Source organism: Atta colombica, unplaced genomic scaffold (genome assembly GCF_001594045.1).
Source record: "Atta colombica isolate Treedump-2 unplaced genomic scaffold, Acol1.0 scaffold234, whole genome shotgun sequence".
Taxonomy (NCBI): domain Eukaryota; kingdom Metazoa; phylum Arthropoda; class Insecta; order Hymenoptera; family Formicidae; genus Atta; species Atta colombica.
Genome location: NW_017259332.1, coordinates 325,398 through 348,569, shown reverse-complemented (window position 1 = coordinate 348,569; position 23,172 = coordinate 325,398). Strand labels below are relative to the sequence as shown.

General features: G+C 30.5%; 3 protein-coding genes across 3 annotated transcripts in view; all 3 read right to left on the bottom strand.

Annotated features, from left to right (window-relative positions):
- LOC108688515 (probable chitinase 2) overlaps positions 1 to 4,762 on the bottom strand; it is a 5,034-nt gene extending 272 nt beyond the window's left edge. Inside the window, exons 1-6 of the mRNA XM_018194816.1 lie at positions 4,468 to 4,762; positions 3,454 to 3,654; positions 2,133 to 2,292; positions 1,783 to 1,879; positions 1,507 to 1,713; positions 472 to 669 (exon numbers count right to left, since the gene is read on the bottom strand). Coding sequence (XP_018050305.1) covers positions 472 to 669; positions 1,507 to 1,713; positions 1,783 to 1,879; positions 2,133 to 2,292; positions 3,454 to 3,654; positions 4,468 to 4,525 — 921 coding nt within the window. The 5' untranslated portion in view covers positions 4,526 to 4,762. The remainder of the gene's footprint in view (positions 1 to 471; positions 670 to 1,506; positions 1,714 to 1,782; positions 1,880 to 2,132; positions 2,293 to 3,453; positions 3,655 to 4,467) is intronic.
- Positions 4,763 to 6,396: 1,634 nt separating this feature from the next.
- Positions 6,397 to 13,883, bottom strand: LOC108688508 (anionic trypsin-2). Its single transcript, XM_018194804.1, is given in 6 exon segments — positions 6,397 to 6,440; positions 6,443 to 6,626; positions 8,422 to 8,553; positions 9,013 to 9,147; positions 9,252 to 9,429; positions 13,594 to 13,883. Coding segments are annotated over 6 exon segments (963 nt in total).
- A 2,665-nt stretch (positions 13,884 to 16,548) lies between these two features.
- Positions 16,549 to 23,172, bottom strand: part of LOC108688519 — a 14,091-nt gene continuing 7,467 nt past the window's right edge. Inside the window, exons 3-6 of the mRNA XM_018194821.1 lie at positions 20,299 to 20,431; positions 19,877 to 20,010; positions 17,990 to 18,194; positions 16,549 to 17,395 (exon numbers count right to left, since the gene is read on the bottom strand). Of these exons, the coding sequence (XP_018050310.1) occupies positions 17,283 to 17,395; positions 17,990 to 18,194; positions 19,877 to 20,010; positions 20,299 to 20,431 (585 nt within the window). The 3' untranslated portion in view covers positions 16,549 to 17,282. The remainder of the gene's footprint in view (positions 17,396 to 17,989; positions 18,195 to 19,876; positions 20,011 to 20,298; positions 20,432 to 23,172) is intronic.

Here is a 23,172-nt window from a genome sequence, read left to right as displayed (position 1 = left end):
TATATATATATAATTTATTATTGCTGTTACAAAAAAGTTATATAATTATTGATTGTCAAAATCACAGGATATACGAAAAAAAAACACAATCGAACATAATTAAATATAATATGAATACATTGTTATATATCAACGATCAATGATAATCTATTTTCTTAAGTTAAACATTAAATAACATTTTATTATTTTCAACTTTTATATGTGTCAAAATGTAAATCGATTTGTTTCAAAGTGAACAACGTCCATATTAACGTATGTTCAATAAGTAATAAACTAATCTTAATTGAATACATTTGTTTTAGTTAAGTTGTTTAAATTCCATTCTTTTAAAATTAAATTAACGACATATTAAGTAAGAACAATAGTGACTTATAAAAATTAAAGATAACTCAAATTTGATATAATTTAACATTATGAATATTATTTGATATAATTTAACAGCTTAGTATATATGATCAAATAGCGAAATACCTCGTTGAATCCCATAAAACCTTCTTCAGACGTATAAGGTCCTTTGAATCCGGTGTCCAGACTAGGTAGGCCAATCGGATTTATTTTAGATGTTTCTGGTACAGTTGTAAGAACAAAAGTTCTTCCGTACATCGCTAGTCCTAAAACTAGTTTCTCGGGTGGGGCTCCTTGTTGTAACAAATACGTAATAGTATGTTCCTATACGGTGAAAATTTAATCACTGTATGATTATATAATTGTGCTTCACATTATGTTCGCATATAAAATTAAATATTAAATATAAAACTAAATATTAAATAAATATAAAATTAATATAAACTAACAGAAAATTTTTATCAATGATTTTTGTCTTAAATTTTTATTCTTAAAATTTAGAAGAAAAAGAAATGAACGATGAAATATATTCTAAAAATTATAAACAAAATAAACAGAAATGATTGAAAAACAGAATTAATAATTTTGAAAATTACTTGAACTAATAAAGGCTCAGAATTTCAAATGAAAGAGAATGAAATGAAAATATGTTGTGATAAGCCAACGTAGTTATTGATACATAAAATTTTTTTTACAATTTATTCTTATCTAATATACATAACTTAGTAGACGTTTCGATCATTTTTTTTTGTCTTTTTCAGTACAATAATCAAACAAAATTTTTAACCATTTTAATAATGATTTCAGTGAGCTGTAACTTTAATTTATGTTCTGTTCTAGTAATTTTTATGATATCAACGTCAATTCAGCAAGAGTTATACATGTATGTTTCTATTTTTCTATCTTATTATATAATTCTATTATATTATATTATTCTTTTAATATTTTATTTCTCTTAAAATTTTCTTCTATCTTTTAAAACAAAACGATGACTGACTAATTTATTTATGGAATTATGATAAGAATTATACAAATTTAGCAAAATATTTTATTAATTTACTTTTATAATATAAGGTAACTAGATCTTACTATTGATTTTTTATTACAATATGTCTGTGCATATATGTACATTAATATTTCTATGAATATCATATTTCTTACCACATCTAATCGATCTTTGCTTCGCAGTGGTGAATTTGGAAGAACCTGTTTGTTCCATGCTCCGTGATAATCATAGGCCATCACATGAATGTAATCAAGATATTTAGAAATTTTGGGAATATCATATGCCATATCGATAGTAGAACTGATGGCACTTATGGCTGCGGTTAACAAAAAGCGATGTTCTCTAAAGGCATTCTTCAATTCCTATCGCAAGATAAATAATGGATTTATTTTTTATGTTAACATAAAAATAATAAAATATAATGTTTCTACCTGCACGAGGCTAACAAAATTCTGTTTATCATACGGAGCACCTCCTCGACTTCCAGGAAATTCCCAATCAAGATCCAGTCCGTCAAATCCATACATTCTGTTGCAAAAATTTAATTTAAAAAAAATCATAAAATCTAACAACACAATACAGATAAAATCAATCAATGTAGATCAAAATTCAATTTTAATTATCGGTATTGTAATGTTTAACTAAATCATAGATTGTAACCGTCGCATATAATAAACTTCTTTCTGATCAGTAAAAAAGGTACTACTTAAAGAATTGACTTTCTATAATGAAAAAATAACATAGAAGAAGGATTAAGATAAATATATTACAGCAAACACACTTGAGAAACTCAACAGTACTAGCGATGAAAATCCTTCTACGTTCCGATGAAGAAGCCATTAGTGAATAATTTGTGCTGCCTTCGTTCCATCCGCCAATACCGAGCGATACTTTTAAACCTTGATTACGAAGCGTTGTCATTTTTCTGTAGTTGCCTATTCCTATATTCATCAAGATATTTCCAAATTATGTTTATAAAACTTTAATTTCAGCTTAATATAACTTGAATTATCGAATATATTAAATCAATTATTAATAATTTTTTATGGATGGGCGATCCTATTTGAAATCACTTTTTTTTATTTTACATTATGCTTGGTTCAATTTTTATGAAACTGACCTATGCACTCACTAGAGGGTAATTACTTGTAAGATAATTTAATTACGTTTTATTTGAATGAGGTCAAAAATAAAAAATTCTAAATGATGGATCCATTAAAGAGAGAATTTAAAATAATAATTTGATTATTATATAAAATACGATTTTAGGGAGTTTTTAATTGTAAACTAATAATAAAATTTTCAGTTTCGCTTAATTTGAAGTTTATCTATACTATATGCAAACAATTAATAAGGTAAATAAATGTACTATATATTAATGAATAATTAATAGACATAATTCAATTCGTTGGACAAAATTTTAAATATTAAACTTTTAATATGTATGCTTCTAAATGAATTTGTTTATAAAAATTTAATAATGAATTTATTTAAAATCATACATATTATTAAAAGTTTAATATTTGATCAACTGAAATATTTTATCAACAACTTTGTCCAACATTGGTTTATGTTTATACTAACTGTACATTTACTTTACTAATTTCTAAAATGACTTCTAAACTCTGATTATAAACTTTATAACATTAGATCCTCTTTAATGAATTATTTTTTGTTTAAAATTCGACAGCTTTAGGCTATAATTAAATGATATCAAGAATCTTCTAAAATTGAATTTCACGATACTCAGATTTTTTTGAAATTTAAATTTTAGAATTCTGAGAATTCACAAAATCAAATTCAGCAACTCCGCAAATTCTTAAAAAAACAAGATTTCCTTTAAGTTTCTTTGTTAGAAAGCTTCTGTCTTCAAAGAATTCATTAACAACTTTTATGAACAATTTAATGAATTATGTATTATTATATAATTGTTTCTTTACCACTCCATTTCTTTGGACTAACATTCAATCTTTATTACAACTCGCTTAGTTTCTTTAATTATTTTTAAAAGTTTAGTTCTTAATTAGTTAACTTTCTACGATAATTCATAATTATTGTAAAATTTGATATAAAATTTGATATCATATTAAGATTGTTATTACCATCTTTTTCCATATCTGCCCAAGGATCGAGACTTCTTATCGTCCAGTCCGAAGCATTTAAACCAGCAAATGCATAAATTAAGTGGGTACAGTGTTCCGAACGGAGATTTTCTAAGGAGAATGCTCCATTTCCTTGCCTATAAGCAGCCCAAGATGCGACATAGCAAACGATGATCTTATCATGTTTCGGTCTTATGAGTCCTGTATATAATATTGATATTAGTATAATATAATATATTGACATTATTATAATTAAATTCAACAGATCAGTTTTATAAACGACATTACTTTGAGATCCTTATTTTTCGAAAAAATTAAAATAATTTAATTTATTAATACGATTATTAATATAATTATTAATATAATTATTTTAAGGCATGAGTATATTCATTTAGGACAGAATTAATCTTCAATGAATGTAATTATTATTGTTGTAGCTAAACACAAAATTACAACTTTTGTAAGATTGCCTTTTATACGACATTCAATTACATATTAATAAGTATAATAAAATCGTTAATGTGTGTTAAAACGATTATTTTAGTTTTACGATTAAAAAATCTTTTAATCGTAGGTATTAATTTATATACTACACAAATTTAAAAATTACTTATGAAAATAATTACAATTACTTTGTCTTTTAGAGTTTTATTCAAAATAAATTTAAATCGATTGCCAGTAAATCGCGAAAATATATTGGAGCGCACATTCAAGAAACTAAATAAATTCTTAATAAAGAAAAATTGATACTAAATCGATACTAATTAATCAAAAAATTTGTAGATAAAGCAATAATGGAATCTATTTTCGCGACACTCTGTATATACATTCGTGAGCGAAAATGTCGCGTCCTCATTGTGCGGCGTGCCGGCTTTTACTTTCGCTTGTTAATATGTAAACGCTGGTATTATTCATACACGCTAATCGAATATAATATTATATGACATTGTTATTGCACAAGTACAATACACATATTAATCATAAGTAGATAGATTTAGTAAGAGGCAAACTCACCGTGAACGTACGTCCCAAAAAATAAAATAAGTAGAAGTGCCACGTCACTGAAAGACATTGTAGCGCGCTAAATTTCTTCGATGCGTTATATTTAATGCGTCGGATAATAATCTGGAATGTATCTCGAATTAAAAAACCATTTACAATATCATCTACTTCAAGTAAACGTCGAATCTTATGTTTGATGTTAAACTGCGTATCACTGATTTTTATTTCAAATTTAGTGTCTTCTTATATCATGACTTTAATTTACTGCGTTACTTGATAAGTATATAGGTACATGATAATTGATATGAGAAGTTATACAAGGAATAAGCGATAATCAGATCTGTTTTTTATTCACTCGCGATAACAGTGATAGCGAAAGTTTTATATTCTTTTTGTATTTATTGTAGATAGACTAAATGGCGTTAATTGTTTTATAACAAATGATGTTTATTAATCATCGATCGATATCGATGATTACGCACAGTTAATACAATATACCGATTCGTTTGACTGCAGTCTGTAGACTGTTGGGCCCCAGATATGCGTGCGTCAACCAGGCTCAGATCACTTTCACTCACGTAACTGTTTCTTCTCGAGAGACGAGGAGAACGACCGCGAAAAGGATACACTTAGAACCTGTTGTATTATTGCCGGAAATTTGCTTTGTCCTTCGTGCGGATTCTCATTCGATTTTTTGATATAAATAACATAATATTATCTGCGCATTACTTTATGCGTGAGCCATGCATGTGCTTTATAAATAGAACAACGTACAGTTAGTACATTGCCTAAAAAAGGAAAAAGAGGAAGGCGGAGAAAAAGCAGAAGAAGGAGAAGGAGAAGGAAGGAGAGAAGGATGAAGTGAAGAAAAAAAAAATAAAAAATCACAAGATTTAAATAAAAAGGAAATGGGAATGCAAGAAATCAAGCAGAAGGAAATAGGAGAAAGAAAAGGGAAATTGAAAAATCAGAAGAAGGATCAGAAAAAGGAGGGTCGACGGGAATATAGAAAAAGAGTAAATTTGAAAATGTAGAACGATGGCGCTCATTGCTGTATAGTGAGATACGTATATCCTTCCATTGCATTAAGATAATATATCAAAAGGAATATAGGAAATGGAAATAGAATGTTTTCTTTTATTAATAGCAGGATATTAAACTGATATTAATAACATGAAAACCCTCTTTTTATTAAATAATAATAAATAATAGAGATTTTAAATAATAGAAATTTTAAAATAATAGATTCTAAAAAAATTTTGTAAGATGGCAAGAAATAATTTTTGAAAATGATTCTTCTTATTAATAAGAAATCTTAAATTGTTATTAATAATATCAATAAAATTTTTCTTTTTTTATTAATCACAGATTCTTAAAAAATATTTTGCTTTTAAGACAGCAAGAAATAATTTTCCAAATTTTCTTTTTGATATATAGCAGAAATTTTTAATTGATCTTAATAATGTAAACGAAATCTTTCTTTGCGAAATAATAAAAATCTGAAAAAAAAATTTTTTTTTTTGATAAAGTGAATTTTTGAACAGCAAGAGCAGTGAACAGCAAGAAATAGTTTTTTTAAAGTAACTCCTTTTATTAATGATAGGAATCTTAAACTGATCTTAATAATATGAACAAAATTCTTCTTTTTTTAATTAAACAATACATTTTGAAAAGATATTTTTTTAAGATGACAAGAGGAATAATTTTCTAAAATCTGCAACTAAAAATTAATTAACCACTCTTTGTACACAAACTAATAACATTTTTAATTTATATATAAGAAAAATAAAAAACTTTTTAATTAGAGTAGGATCTTGGTGAACATATAATAATAATAATAATAATAATAATAATAATAATAATAATAATAATAATAATAACACGTTGCAGCTAAATATAAAATTGTTGCTATTGCTTGTTTGTTTTATACATATACGATAATCAATATATTATATCGATAAAGTATATAGGCAGTAAGCTGCAAAAACAATTATAATATTTTGGAAAGAATATTTCGCGGCTCCATTTTGAGTAATAGTTTCATTTAACCATTGTAAATAAAAATCCACACGAGAATAAACACCCGTTTTATTCGGACGAGCACATCCTTCGCCCCAAGAGACAATACCGACTTGCGTTCCATTGCATAACAATGGTCCACCGCTGTCACCCTGAAAATTCAAAATATTGCAGTAGAATCTGTATGCAAAAAGTAAAATTTCCGTTTAGTGTAAAAATGATTTATTAAAAGAAATGTGGGATGTTAATATAAGTCTCAATTAAATTAGAATAAAATTCTGTTATAATTAATATAATTTTTTGCAAAAAGTTTTTAACTTATTCTTTAATAAGTATCAAAATTATGAAAAAAAACAATTGCCATCATGATTTTTTTAATTGGTCCGACGTTTTTATAATTGACATTTATCTATTACAAGGTACAGCAAAGTTTTTTCATATGATTTTCAATATCAAAGTTTTGATTTTCATTGTCGAGCTTAGCATGATTAAAAATTCATAAGTAATGAATTTATATCTTAAATTAATTCCTAAGATGTTATTCATTTATTTTAAATAAGAAAGCTTGAATAGCTGTAATTTCCTTGGGACATGATTAAATATAAATTTTATCAATATTCTATATTGGTCTGTCTAATAAGGAAGTAAGTCTAAGAATTTTTAATGAAAAACATTACAGAGCGTTATTTTTCAATAAAAATCTTTGTAATTATCATTTTAAAATAATTTTAAGAAGTCCTTAAAAATACTTATGAAATGGAGAAAAAAATGTTCATTAAATATTCACGAGGACAGAATCAATACAAGAGATTGTATTGTTAGAAGAACATATTCATGAAAAAAATTTCAGAATTAATCTGATAATATCTCAAAATATTTAAAATTTTCTATAAATTCAAACTATTTAAACTTCATAAGAAGCGCAAATAGACCTGAAGAAATTAGATTTTGTAAAAATAAGGAAAGGAAACCACTTTGCTATCATATTTAAATAGTTACACATTAGACTTGAATAAAAACAAAAAATAAAATGGAGACTCATATTACTTCTTTTTTCTAGTTATTTATTTATTTATTATTTTTTTCCAAAGAGATAAGGCCAAGTTGTTTAATCATTTCCAAGGAAGGATGTCTCACCTATTATAATTCGAGTATTTAAAATATCTCGTTTATTTTTGATGATACGAAAAAATATTTCAGATGAAAGTAGAATGATTTCAAGAAGGACGTATTTTGATAATGTTGTCTTTCTTCTAGGTGGAGGCGTCAAAAAGGTATAAAGGTTACCTCCTTTTTTAAGCGGAATTGTATGATTTTTTTACACAATAAAGTTTCTTTAATTATTCTGCACATAAATATATTAAGATAATATCAAAAAGCCAATAGTTTACGAGAGATATTTTATACTTTATTCTGTCACATGTTGACATAAAATATTAAATATCTCGTAAATTATTAATTTTTGATAATCGTAATCTTATTACTTTCATGAATAGAATAATGAATCAATTGTGGTGAAATGAAAACACATATTTGCTTACTTAAAAAATTATCCATTTTGCATACAAATTTTTTTAAAGCAATTTGTTTCCATTCCACCAATTGATTCATCTCATTATTTTGTTCATAAAAGTATCAAGATATAATTATAAAAAAATAAACAGTTTACGAGATATTTAATATTTTATGCTAACATGTAACAGAATAAAATATAAAATATCTGACAAACTTTTTGACGCTTCCACTTAGAAAAAAAACAACTTGAATACGTTCCTTCTTGAAACCATTCCACTTTCATCTGAAACATTTTTTCATATCATCAAAAATAAGCGAGTTATTTCAGATCGAGTTAGGTGAAACACCTATCTATATGTACGTATATTTTATATATATATATATACATATATATATATATACAGATATAGATATACAAAATTTAATGCAAACCTGACAGGCGTCGCGACCACCTTCCAATACACCCGCGCATAATTGCTTTTCTTTGTGCACATTCGGCATAGGACATTTGTCAGGCGGGACTAATGGAATTCGAACGTGTCGCAAATACGTACCGCTTCCTTTCTAATAATGAGCCACGAGAAAATTAAAAAAATATATTATTCATTGGTCAACTACAACTTCTTGTATTTCTTCTTGAATTTTATTAAATTGTGCCATGTTTTCAAAGTAAATTATTAATTTAAATAAATTTCTTTTTTAAAGAAAAATGCGATAAGAGATTCTAAAATAAACTAATAAAGAATAGATATTAAAGAATAACTGATGAAGATTAGATATATCGGAAAAAGTTTGCTTTAAACGGAATTTAAAATTGTTCTATCATTATTTCATAATGGATTAAATAATGCTGGAAAAAAAGCTACTCTTTATAATGCTGGAAAAAAGAGTTTGTATATCCATTTTTTATTGGTTTTCATTCACAAAAAAAAAAGAAAAAAATGCAAAATGTTTCTTCCATCGGAATATATTATCCTCATTTATGTGCTATATTTAAATAAAACACTTTGTAAACTTGCTTACTTTTGAATAGGGTATGTGTCGACCCCATCCAATCGCGACACAATCTTCCGTGTATTTCTGGAATATATCCGTGAGGTACATCGGCGGAAGCGTAACGTATTGGACATACTCGTTTCTATAAAGAGGTCTCTTCAGCTGTAAAAGCGGGGCATGTATGACAGTGTAAGACCACTCAGTGATTACAAGGTTTACTCTCTTTATTATCGACACAAAATTATATACACGGCATAAACAGTCACCCTGAACAATCCAATATCATTTCGCATGTCCGAGAATCGAAACTCTGCGTGCGGCAATGTCTTGTCTACCAATTCCACCTGCGTGGAACCCCAACTTGGTAAATACACGTAGGTCGCGCCGGCTATCACATAGAAATAGCGTGGATTCTCCGCTATCCACGTGCCGTCGAGAAACCCTCTTTAAACAACGATGAATTAATTATATACCTTGGTTTTTTTTTTCACCTAAACAACGGATGTGAGGAAAAGTGAAACGCGATCAGAAACGTAACGACAGAACACTTTTCTTATTAAACAATATTGTTAGGTTCAATAATTTTACTTTGTATGTGTTGAATATATAACTTATAGAGAAAAAATACTAAGAATTTTGGGATATGTATAATATTCACAAAATTATGAAATTTTTTTAAAAGAGTATTTCTTTTTTAAGGAAGGTTAATACTGTCTTCTAAGACAATATAATAAACATAATTTTTCTTTTTTTGTAAGTGAAGAAACAAAATCTGCATTAATTTTGTATAACAAATAAATTAGAAAATTAAATTTTTGATAAAATTAAAGACAAATGAATAACAATTAAGTGTTAAATTATTTTTTATGAATCTATTCTGGTATCAACTAAAGAAAGATAGAATGTAATTAAAATTTATTGCATAAAATTGATGTTTAATTACGAAAAAGAAATGATATCGGAAATATATTTATTAAAGTCATGTTTCAATGTAATTATTAACTCTCTTCTAATTTATCTCGTTCCTTTTAAATCACTCGTTCTTTTAATATTTTATGTAGCTGTCGTTTAAACGAACGTACTGATTGCGCCCCAATTTCCTCTACGTACAATCACGAGCGGCCGAGCTGACACGTAAAACAGAAACTACGTTCACGCGAGTAGTAGTACATCTCATCGCTAGTACACAGCTAATCAATAACATAGATAGATACCGCGACAGATATCATTGCCTTAGGATCTAGCGCCGCTAACCTTCTCGTTACTCGTGAAATATATACGCTAGACAGCACATCACTACTCAAAAACAAATAAGATATACATACAATTAGAGGGAATGAACGGGACGGAAGGGACGAGAGACAAAATTCGCTTTATAATTGATACGCCAGTTTGTCAACAGGCAGTTATTCTTATATCTAATCGCTGATACCGTTTGATTCACCTTCCAATCCTGTTCACCCAGTTGTTGCTGTATAGTTGAAAGAAGGATTGCATTCAGTAGCGAAAATATAAGTCCGAATGTTCCGCGTATATTTCACATACGCGATATAAATTACCTACCAAATACATTTAGGACTTATGCATTACAGAACTGCTGTTCAGAATACATCTCTCTGTAATGTTTATAATTAATGAATATTTCATAGAGAATGTGTAGATATAAATATCTCTTACAGAGAGACTCTCTCGAAATATATTACATATCTTCAAACTAGATTACTGGAAATTTAAATCTGCCGACCTGTTCGGTTAATTTCTCACAAATGGAAGCGATTTACATCTTACAAGACACGTCATTACATCAAACACAAGCCTTATGCTTTTTCTCGTGTGAACACGTTACATACATCTCTGCAGTAGCAAGGAGGTTAAACACGGCCACTAATACCTCATGTAATGTGGTGTAATCCTAAAATGTCTTACCAGGGCATTTGGTTTGGTTTACAAATAGATATAATTATATTCCCGAGATAATACCGAGATGTAATTTATATTTTACCCGACAAAGGATTTTCTCCCTCCGTATTCTTTTTTACTTCGAAACTTTAAATCTAAAGAAATTTAGATCACATAGACAGCTCCGTGTTTAAGGATTAATTATATCAAAAAATGAGAAGATTAATTCTCTCTGCTTCTTGAAAAGTTATAAGTGAAAGCGAAAAATCGTTTAATCTATCTAAAGAAAATTTAACAATATGAAAATATCTTATATATTCTAAAAGCAAACGACAAAAATGTGTGACGATAAAAAAAGACATTAAAAAAAAATTAAGTCCATTTAATATTTTTTTTAACAAAAAAAATCAATTTAAATCTTTAAGGAAAAGTAATTTAAGAAGAGTATCTAAGAAAAATCATTTAAATTTTTTCGCGTTTTCAGGGAGCTTAAACTTTATCTGAAGCTTAAGTCATTTTGTACAGCTTAAAAGGAATAAATGCTTTGTATGTTCACTTCTTTCAAAATTTTCTCCAAATTGCAATTATAAAGTGATCCATAAGAATTAAAAAATAAAACAAAATAGCAATTTAAATATAAAAATTCCAGTGTATATTATATATTACAAAACGTACTTTATCTAGATTTAGAAATTTTGATATAAGGCATTTTTGCGTGAAAGAAAGCGACGTTATCAAAATTAATATTATTACAACAACGCAAATATACATAAATTTATTCCAATTCGTGTGATAAATGTATCAAAGCATGAAAAGATAAATTCGCTGTACGATGTGGCAGTGTTTCCTAATCATAATTGGCCGCAAAGCCCTTTAGAACGAATAACTTTTATATACACATCAACTCTTACACATATCAGCAAGTAAGCAAGAGATCAACATCTTAATAGCACTAAATGAAAAAGATCACAGTTAACATTAATACAGAATCAAGCTTAAAAAGTGTCGTGCGTTGCTAACATCTTCGGAGAGTCCACGTGTTCTATTCAGAAAATGTCACGTGAAATATTCTCGTTCATTTTTCACCCCCCCCTCCCCACTCCCCTTCCCTTCCATCTTAGAAAGCTATCTTAATTCCGGGATGTAAATTCGGGGGATCCCATCTTTGTTCAAACATCCCAGAAATGAAGATTGCATGTTAGGGAAATGGGGCAACAAAAACGTAGGGCGAATAAAGTGTTAAAGCCCCGGCTAGAGAGAGAGAGAGACTACACCACCCTCCGCGACAGACATAGCGCAAAATGCGAAACGCAGTCTTGTGACACGCACCTGATCATGCAATGGGCGGCCGACAGAACGAACCTACAGGCGACGTAAGTGCCTCCGCACGAGTGGCTAAAGGGTCGGCGCTGCACCGAGACCTAAGAGGAATTGACTTTGAAAAATTCGGATTCGTCGAGTCCGAGTCGAGTCGGTTGCCACCTTAACCCTTGCGCCTAGCTCGGACGAATGCCAAGCATATTCGAGACCGTCTGAATCTCAATTTCACGAGTAATTTTCTCTTGCTTCCCTGATGAAAATTGAGTTTGTTCGCAAGCTCCAACATGCTCCAACATGCTCCTATCACAGCTCCTACTCTATCAAGCGCGTTGGAATGAGCAAGAGCTATGGTAGGAATATATTACAATGTTGGAGCATGCCAACAAACTTTGTTCTCAGAATCCTTCACATATAATTTTGCAGAATTTCTACATTATTACATTATTTTATAACTTTACAGAAAATGTTTCAAATATTTTTTTTTTACGAATTAAAATACTTTCAAAAATATTAAAAAAAGCCTACAACTTTTCTAGAATTTTTTATATCATTTGTGAATTTTATATTATTTTTTATATTATTTGTGAATTCTAAAATAATCTAAGATTTTTCTTTCTATGTTCAAAGAAAATATGTAAAATATGAAGTTTAAAGTATTTTTCAGAAATTTTCATAAATTTAAAATTCTTGAAAATATTATGAAAATATGAAATGAAATATGAGATTTTCATTAGGGGTTTAACATCTTTTTTATATATGTTTACTTTCAATTTGTTAAATCTAAGAAAATCTAAGAAAGACATTTCGTAAAATTTCATTCAAAGATATGTTTCAAATTATATCTGTTCTATTAAAACTTTGAATAGAATAACATACAACTTTCTATGCAACGTCAACTAAGACAACGCTTAACTATTTGGATTTTGGAAATTGAGATTTCTGACTGTCTCGAAAGCATTCAAAGTTAGATCACAGTATATATGTACTGTGGTTAGATTGACACGAGCAGTTAAAGTGCATCAGTATACCGTCAGTACAGATCACACAAACGAGAAATTAGAAGTGCCGAAATTGCATGATGTAATCTAGAGCTTGTGTGTTTCATTAATAAAACCGATATCTCTGATTCAATTTGGTCCTACACGTGAATACACTCAAAGCGTAAACTGCAAGATACGTCAGTTAAAACTTCATTTCATCACATCATCGTCAAACGATTTTACTCTGTACCACCGGTTAGAAATTGAAACAGTTTAATTTCACGAAAGAGTGTTAAAAGACTTTATAGGTCGTTCTCTCTGTTCGCGTTGAATCGCTAAACATTTCGCTCTGTCAACTTTCAGTGTTGATAAAACCATCCCCGACCTCGCAGAGTACACTTCGCGTTACTTCCACGTCATTGACGTCAGAGTCGTCATATTACGCATCCGCGGAAGTGTGGGTGACGGTACCGATGTTCTTCGCAAAGGTGAAAGGTTAAGGGGCTTGTGTGCGTGAGAGAAATGGGCGCGTCGCACGCATACGCTAAATGGATAATTCTTGATGCTGGTGATCTCCCCGCCGACGATGCGCACCGCTGGCTCATTAACCGTAGACTCCCACGACGTTGTTTCAACACCGGTCACCAGGGAAATCGAGCAGAGATACGGTATTAGGACCAAAACCGCGAAGAGTATCATGGCTCGCGTGCGAGCTGTCGTAAAGGCTTAGCGGGATCCTCCATTTTCTGTGCCACGCTCCGTCGGCTTTTGTTTTTCTCTTTATACCAGACTTGCTCTTCCTAGTCGTGCACCTTTTTACTTTTCCTCGAGCTAAATATAAATAAATTATCGTTGCGTTGCCAAGAAGCATAGCTGCTGCTAGGAGCGCCAGTGGCAATGAAATCGTAATATATCTTCGCAAAAGGAATGAAAATGGAATCTTATGTATGTATGATGAATGTATCGACGTGAAGTTTTTCAATGTATTGGCATAAAGTTCTCCATTGGCAAATATACTGACGTGAAGTTCTCCAATATAATTTTTTCCATCATGACCAATGTAATTTTTTTTTTTACATCATGATTTTCTCCATAGGTCTTCCCCCTTCCCCTACAAACTTCACAATCAATTTTGTGTATTGAAGGTGCAACTAGAAACAGCAAATCTGTATAAATTTACAATATAATCAATTTTTTCAAGCTTTCGACATGCTAGAGTGAACGCTGAAACGACTAAAGATAACTTTATTAAAGAGTGAGATCGTTAAAAAAGACGACTTCTTTTCTATATTAATTGTCAGTGATTGCGATTTTGCTTTCCGAGCAAAAGCATATCGCCTAGCAGACTAAGATCTGCCTGAGATATTTTCTAATTTGCGGATATATGAAAAGGCACTTCTCAATTAAAATATCATTACTAAGCTTTCAAACTTCGCTTAGACGACCGATGCCTTATATGTCTTACAGTACAAGTACAATAAAAATTAAAAAGTAGTATATTTATTGCAAGTTTGAAAGCATGTAAGAATTTGCACGCGATTGGAATAATCTCGATTTTAGCAAATAGTCGCACAATCTGAAATATATGCATAAAAATTCATTAATCATAAATATATTCTTTACTTCTATAAAGCACTACATAGTCAATGTTTGTTCCCTAACGTTTCCACTTTCCTCTAACTATGACAATAAATTTATCATTTAGTAATTTGCCGCTTTTTAATCTTTATATTTAATTGTAACTGAATTCGATCGCGCGTGAGTACTCCTAGTTTGTAACATCAGCTACAGACTTACGTTCATAAGATTCGATCTGTGAAGCTATCAAAACTTTTTTAGTTAGATTAGTCGTCTAACTGGAGACGATGATACGTTCTCTCTGATTATCCTAATGATCAAGATTAGATTAGTACTCTAAAGCCTCGGAAAGCATCGTTAGCGTTCACTCTAACGTAAACGTTCTTCGTCATAATCCTTTTAATGTTCCAAAGTACTGCCAGCTCAGGTAAGCCAGCTCATACTAACATACTCTTACGCTGTAGTCAATATGGCTGTTTAAAGTTGCTGGTATTTAGTACAAGTGCCGACAGCAAAGAGAGAGAGAGAGGATTATGATTTTTTAACGAGGAGATGTGTCAATACACAGATAAGAGATAATCCCAAGCGTTTGGTTGTTTGGTGATAGTATCGGCATCAAGAGTTTTAAATCCTGTTAAAAACCACGTCGTATCGACGGGTAACGCGCCCAATAGTGTTCCAAAAAGTTTGGCCACAAAGCACGGCCGTAATCGCTATTTCTACAGATGGTTGAGTCAGAGCTTGATCGAATCAGTTCGCCCGCAGTCTTTCGATCGACCTCAATAAGATCGATGTAACGCATTATCTCTCGAAAATTACGAAGAGATAGTATATAATCACAAGATCTGATTGTACATTGATTGTAAATTCAAGCAAAGAAATTGTGCTTTATTGTTTAGTAATTATGTGTAATAGATCAGGTATTATTGATCAAACTCTGACTCGAGTATCTCTAGTTATCTCTAATTTCTCGCAGTTCTCTAAATGCCTAGCCGCTGTCGCGGTGTTGTTTTTTAAGCTTGCCTCTTTAAAATACGTTGAAGGAAGTCGTAATGTAATACTGATTGTGAGTTGTACATCCCGTTTCATCGATATCCCTCAGTTAGTTATAGCGCGTGAAGTACAGATGAAGAATCGAAAACAAAAATGGCCTAAGTGAGCGATCTTGTATTGTATTCGTTTATATTGTTATGTAATTTATTAAAACGATAATTTAAATTAGAAGATTGTCTGATATTTTAATTTTATGTGTTCATGAAATATTTCAATACGTGCAAAGATCCGAGTACCTTATAAGTCATCGTATTTTTGACTTACGCCATTCTTGCTTTAAATTTCTCTTGAATATATTTCCTACGGAGCGCTAAGCTCCGAATTACGGTGAAATGACGGTGAATGTTTGCTATAGTATCTATGTCCTATTATACGCGGATAAGTTGTCACTTCTCTAGATTATTGTCGGAAAATTGATCTCATCGCTGTGTGTTATTATTACGAAACATCATGAAACGGGGCGTAATATAAAAAAATTTAAATTATAAAAAAAATAATTTTATATCTACTGCGAATTAAATAAAAACCATCTTTCTTTTTTTAATCGAGATTCTAATGGCTTGAACGATATATGGAAATATTGTAGAAAGAGCAAAATCTGTTAATGGAAAACTGCTATTAAAATCAGATATTCCCAAAGGGAAAAGTCTATTAAATCAATTCGACTGATATTAAAGTGTTTTTTATTCGAATACAAGTTTTTTTTTTGTATAGCTTTTATAGAAATGTGCGCGCAGTAACAAGAATGTATTGCTAGCTTAAAAAACATTTTATTTCCCCAGCGGCGAGGCGAGACTAGATGAAATGTTATATTAACGCGTATCGGAAAACCATATCATTTTTTAAAATAAAATATAAATTACAGTTTGTAATACATCATATGATATCTCGATAACATTTTAATATAGATCAAATTTTTATATAGTTAACAATAAAGCTATGTATGTTTTACTTTAAACTGTAATAAACTCTGTTTTTTTTTTTTCAAAGGTATGTTAACTAATTCAACAATACAAATATATATATGTTCTGTTATAGAACAAAAATATCTTTGTGTAGCTCGATTTTTTTCTTTTCTAATTTAACTTTCAGATAATAATTTTCAAAATCCTATTATATGCATTCTATGACAAGTATATTCGAACAGTATTGAAGGAAGAGACATAGCTTTCCGACACACCTTGCCGAATATTCGGACATTAAATTGTTTCTCATGATAATGGGATTGATATGTTTCGCGAGACAGACGACGCTCGTTTTATAAGCAATAATCGAAAATAGTTTGCGCACGAAGAAGCCGCGTCTATGAGTTTACAAAATTTCTGCAAAGACAATAAAACCGCTGCCCCCGTGTATTTCGATATATCGAAGGAAGACATTGTGATTGTTCGATCTTATGTTCATCGCCTTAACATCCTTACAATTAGATATGTTACAGCCGAATTATCCTAGAACAATTGACTTTTATTAAGGAATAAACTCGTGCATTGCGCTCAATATGCACAGTATTGTAGATAGCGTGAGTTCTCGTATGAGAATCGCCGCGGAAGACGTCACATCCGGCGCTGGTATGATTTGCACTGAAACAAGTTGCACGGTACAAACATCGGGACTTTTACTTTTGTTATTGATAAATTGGTAAGAATAAAAAAAAAATATGAAAGCCCCCTGAGGCTTATAGAAGGCAAAAACATGTGGAAAGGTATAAAGTTCCGGAGAGCAGTTTTTCGCAGTAAAAATATTTTTTTTATTTCCGTTTTTTAATAAAATAATCCGTATCTATCTTTATCTATCACTCTGTTTTCGACATCATGCATGTATTCAGTGGTTAAAAGTTGTTACTATTAGCAAATTTGATTGGACGCATTCAGTGCGTACTGGTGCACATTAAAGCCACAAAATAACGTAAAAAGGATATGTTTATATACAAACATAGAAATCGATTAAATTCTGAAATACATTTTATTGTACTGTTAGGTAAAATGTGTATTTTATAATTCGAAATATTTGCATTTCACTTTTTATACTCAAATTAAATCAGTGTACAACGGCTTTAATATGCACCAGTGCGCACTAATATTTCCGATCGAATTCGTCATATGTTATGTCCATAGACTTCTCTATCTATGTATTGTACATACGAAAAGAGTTTAATATCTTATGAGAAAACTTACCCGACACCGTCTTTTTTTTAATATCGGCAAATTGTTCGTGGTGCGTGGGAAATGCAGGTATTGTTGCCTGACAGCTGATCTCAAGATGCCCATTTTGGCCAGCGTGCAACGCAGAAACCTCCACCTTCAGTTTAGCAGTAGCGAACATCAGATGATTCTTATGATATGATGTATGAGGATAGTGTGTCACTAGAGCAATATCCACCTGGTGAAATCGATAATCAGAAAATTACAATCGGGCAAAGGAATATATTTCCTTTAAAGCTATTTACAAATTTAATTGCTCATAATTACGTGTAAGTTCGAGTAAATTATAAAAGCATGTTTTGCAATTTATGAGAAAATATTTAAAAAATATAATTCTCTTTAAACACAAGTAATTTTCAAGGAACTTTGTCAAAAATGATCATAATAACACATCATAATAATAATCCAAAAAGTATTTCAAAGCTTGCAGAAATTTCTATTTTTCAAATCAGTAGTTTAGATAACGACATGATTGATCTTTTACGAAGCTACACGGATAAGTGGATCAATTTCAAAGTTTTTACGAAAGTACTTTACAAAGTTTGGCGTAAATTAAAATCGCACGTGAAAGCAGTTTATAATCTTTGCAAGAGTGAATCATTATTTTTAATTTGCATATTTATTAAGTGTTGTACGATCTTTTTTTCACCGAGTAATTTAACGCAGAAGCAGAAAGCGTCTTTTTTATTTTGGCTGCTCGCAGAAGATGAACAGAATAGCGCTTAATAGTCTTTAAAAAACGAATAGAAAGATTTAAGCTTTCTCTTTGAGATGCACTTATCATTTTTTTCGATATAAAAAAACTTTCCGTATGTAAACTTCGCTTAAATGAGACTCTAATAATTAAACAATTAACACATGTTATCATTCAACTTGGTATATTCCGAGAAACTAAAAATACTATAATCTTAACGTAATTTATGGCCTTTGTGTTCGAAATAACCACGTTAGGAAAAACAACGTTCGCTTGATTCTATCGCTGCAGATCCGTCGCGTATTGTGTGGAGGTTGCACCAGTTGCACGGTCGGATTTATGGTTCTTTATATGTTATGTATACAGTGTATATACATGACATAGGTGCACTTTAAAAAGAAAATTTAGACTCTTTTATTCGTTTTTTACAGAATACCGAGTGCTACTTCGTTTTTCATGAGCAATCAAAGAGCTTTGTAAAGTTCGTAACAATTTCGACAAAGAATTCCGCACAAAACATACGGAAAATGGATCCCGACTAATTTGGTTGAATTTGTAATATGTTATAGTTCTGATCATCCTGATCAAAAGTCTTTATCTATTTATTCTTAAAATAAAATAAGAATAAATAGATAAAATAGCGATTTTTTTTGGCAGAGTTTGATGTACAATAACTCAAAAATTGTTCATTATTTTACTTCATGCTGATGAAGATAAGACTTTTGATCAAGATAATCAGAACTACAATAAATTCAGCCAAATTAGTCGGGACTCATTTTCTGTTTCGTGCGAAGTCCTTTTCATTTATGTATCTATATGTAACTCCATAAAAAATCAATTAAATAATTATCTGAACTATCGATCTATAAAGACTTCAAGTTTTAAAACGCTTTTTGGATCTCATTATTTTTAACGCTATTATCTTATTAGAAAAATGTCTATTTTTAGAAAGCAGGATAAGTGATAAATTTATAATTTTTTGTAATATTAATTCTATTGGGCTAAAATGTTCAAGTATTGTAAGAGTAAAAAGCGATTAAAAGTATACGTATACATTTTTTAATAACAGTGCATCATTCGTTGTTAAATCAAATAGATATTCTTTCTCTCGGACTTGTTAAATTCGAAGTTATATTTCAATTCTATTCAATCTGTTGTTTCTTTACCTCTTCGCCGTTTATGAACCACGTTATATAAGGAACTGGATGTGCAGGCGAGGATGAACAATTTGCCTCCAGGCTTTCGCCTACTACATATACACTCTTCTTGAACGTAATTCTAGGATTCTCAGATTGTGGAACTAAAAAATATTATTAAAAATATATCGGAGATGGTATTTAAAAATCTATATTAATTTATGATCAGTTAAAATTTAGATTTTGACATTTATTCAATCTGAGAAACGTCAATATCTAATAACAATTTTCATATCAAATTATTGTTTCAGTTAGATCAATACTGATATTTTGTTTAGCACCTAAATGGGGCTACTCAATAAAATTAATATAATTCAATACGATAAAACGACTAATGCCATTAGTAAGGAGATATTTCTATTCTTGTGTATAAAGTCGATAATATCACTTACATATCACTTTCATCTGTACGGGATCAGCGCTAGCAGTATAAATAGGTGTTGTCATAGTGACTTCACAGCAATAGATACCGGAAGCTTCGTAACGCACATTGTGCAATTTGATTGTCGTGCCATTCTTTGAAAACTGGAAAAGATTAGCAAAATGTTAATAAGGATTATAACACATCGTAGTCAAGTGGATAGGACATCATTTTAATCAAATTACATTCCATACTTATGTAAAAGAACATAAGTAATAAATACTGCATAAACAATTCGAGTGTGTATACAAAATTGCATGAAAATTAATTTTTCTCTCAGAGCATGATTATTTTTATATTTACAATCTCTTTTGTACTCTGTAAGCTTAGTTATTAAATAAAGAAGAGTTTCATTTTGCACAAGAGAAAATGGAATGCCTTTGTATCGCAGTGTCTTTTTTTTAAATGAGTCATTCCTTTGCTTTTAAATATGTTGAATTTGATAATGAAGTGAGTGAAAATTATTTTAAAATGAAAGTTCAAGAGTGTGCTTCTATCGACTAGCTTTATCAGGATTTATCATTTGTATTCCTTTCATCTAGTCATTTCAATTATATCGAGTGGATGCACGAGCAAGGTGAAATGCTTTGAAAATACAAAACAGAACATTTTGGATAATATAATTCAAAGTTCTAGCATAATTGTTTTGCCATTTTTGGTCCTATTACACTTTAAACCATATCTATCATAAATATTTCGCTTTAAAGCTCCTGAGTAGTCGCGGCAGCCATGCTGGAATCATGATTTCAGAAGCGAGGAATGACACGTTAATTTATGCTGCAAGCCATTTGTAAATAAAGATAATTTGGATAAATCTAAATAACGAGATTGTTTTAAAATACTTGTAAAAATAGGCAGAAACTGTCCTTTTCTTTCTTTAAATTTTAGTCAATAAATGGTCGTAAAAGGCAGGTAAAGTGAGCCTAATTTTGGATAGAAACACACAGCTGTTGAAATGAATGAAATATACTTTATGTATAATTCCAGGATAACTATTTACACAGTTTCTGCTCATTTTTAGGACTTTCATAAGTACAAGATATGTCACTTTCACAATTAAGCAAATAATAACGAAGTGGCATGCAACACAAATTTCGTCGTCAAAACGTTTTCCACGCCTATAAGTTCAGCTATTTATCGTGATGAGGCGCTGTAACACACACACACACACACACACACACACACATATGCGAGAGCACATGTATGTATATAGGCTCATGCTTGTGTGTGGCTACCAATTTCGCCACATTTCGCCAGGCCGCCGACTGATTTTGAATTGCATGCTGACTCAGGAGCCTTAAAGTACACGATTAATCTCTATTTGGATGTGTTGAGGTGATAAATATCTAAATTATAGAAAAAAATCCTTTTCCTGTAATCAGATTAACAAGACAGAAATTCGAAAAGTTCAAGCTATTCATCATCAGGATCTCTTTATTTCATTATTACCATTTTTTTTTTTTAGAATCATAGTATTCCTGAGACACTGTGACTGGTAGTTCTATTGCATTAACTCAATTTCGTTATTAGCTTAGATCTAATCATTCTTAACGCCCATTTGTTATGCATATCTTTACCTACATCTTTCATGATGTACTGTAATAACTTTAAGATATCTTGGAATTATATATAACGCTGTGTGGAACAGTCGCATATTCTCCGTTATCAACAACAGAATTCTAATAGTAACGATGCGAAATAGTCTCATCGAGTAAGTTTTCAAAAGTTTCTATAGAAATAGAAAACTAAGAAGAAAGTAAGAAAAGGAGATAAAAGTATATCCTTAAAAAGGCAGATATTTATAAAAGAAGAAGAATTGTCGCGCGCGTGCAATCTCGATCGATTTTTTTCCTGCGAGGATAAAATGGATGAAAATACCAAGTGCAGGAAAGTTCCTCAGTGCAAAGAAAGAGTGAAAAGTGTTTTCGACACTTAACAATCGTTCGTCATCAGCGGCCTGAAACCCTCCGGCCGAATGAACGTTCTATTTCTGACATGTGTAGCCTCATTATTAATGTGTTGACTCTACATACACACTGACACAAACGCTCATCCTCGTACGTTAAGGTATCACATATGGATTAGTACAAGTATTGGTTTTCCACCTTATCTCTTTTTTAATAGATCACTCATCTGCTGCGCGCTCCCATCGAAAACATTCACGAAGGAAATTGCGCTGCCACGCGTTACTACTCGATGTTCTCGGGAGGATAGGGAGAGTATTTTACGTAACGGAGTACATGTATATGTACATAAATAGCTTTGCTTTGTGTTGATCATAAAAGACTGCGCCTTAGGTAAATGCGTTTAGCTTTGCTCGCTTAATCATTGGCAAAAGACAGAAGCGGACTCCGGATATTCAGCTTATACGCTATCGAGGGCGTCCTTGTTATTTTTGGATTTTTGTTTACTACAGTTTTTTCTTATAGAACGTACCGCGACATGCGGGATAGGTATATGCAGACCAAGTTGTATTTTTACCTGTCCACGTAATAATGTCAGACGACAGGTTAAAAAAAAAAGAGACATTTATTATTTCCTTACATAAACAGGTGTGTGATGTAATGGTAAGTGAAGTGAAAAGCTTATAATAAAAAATAAATATTTGTTGTGAAGACACACACATACATAAATAGGTAATATTTGAGAAATTAAAAAAACGAATATTAATTTGATGCATAATTTTGTTCGTAAAAGAAAGGATTATTATATGTTTTCAAGATTCTGAATCTTACAGTAAAATTTTGATAAAGACGAAATGGCCAATGAGACAATAGATACATATGTGTAAATATTTACTTAGAACATTGAAAACTAAATAGAAATCTAAAATTGTGCTATGCAA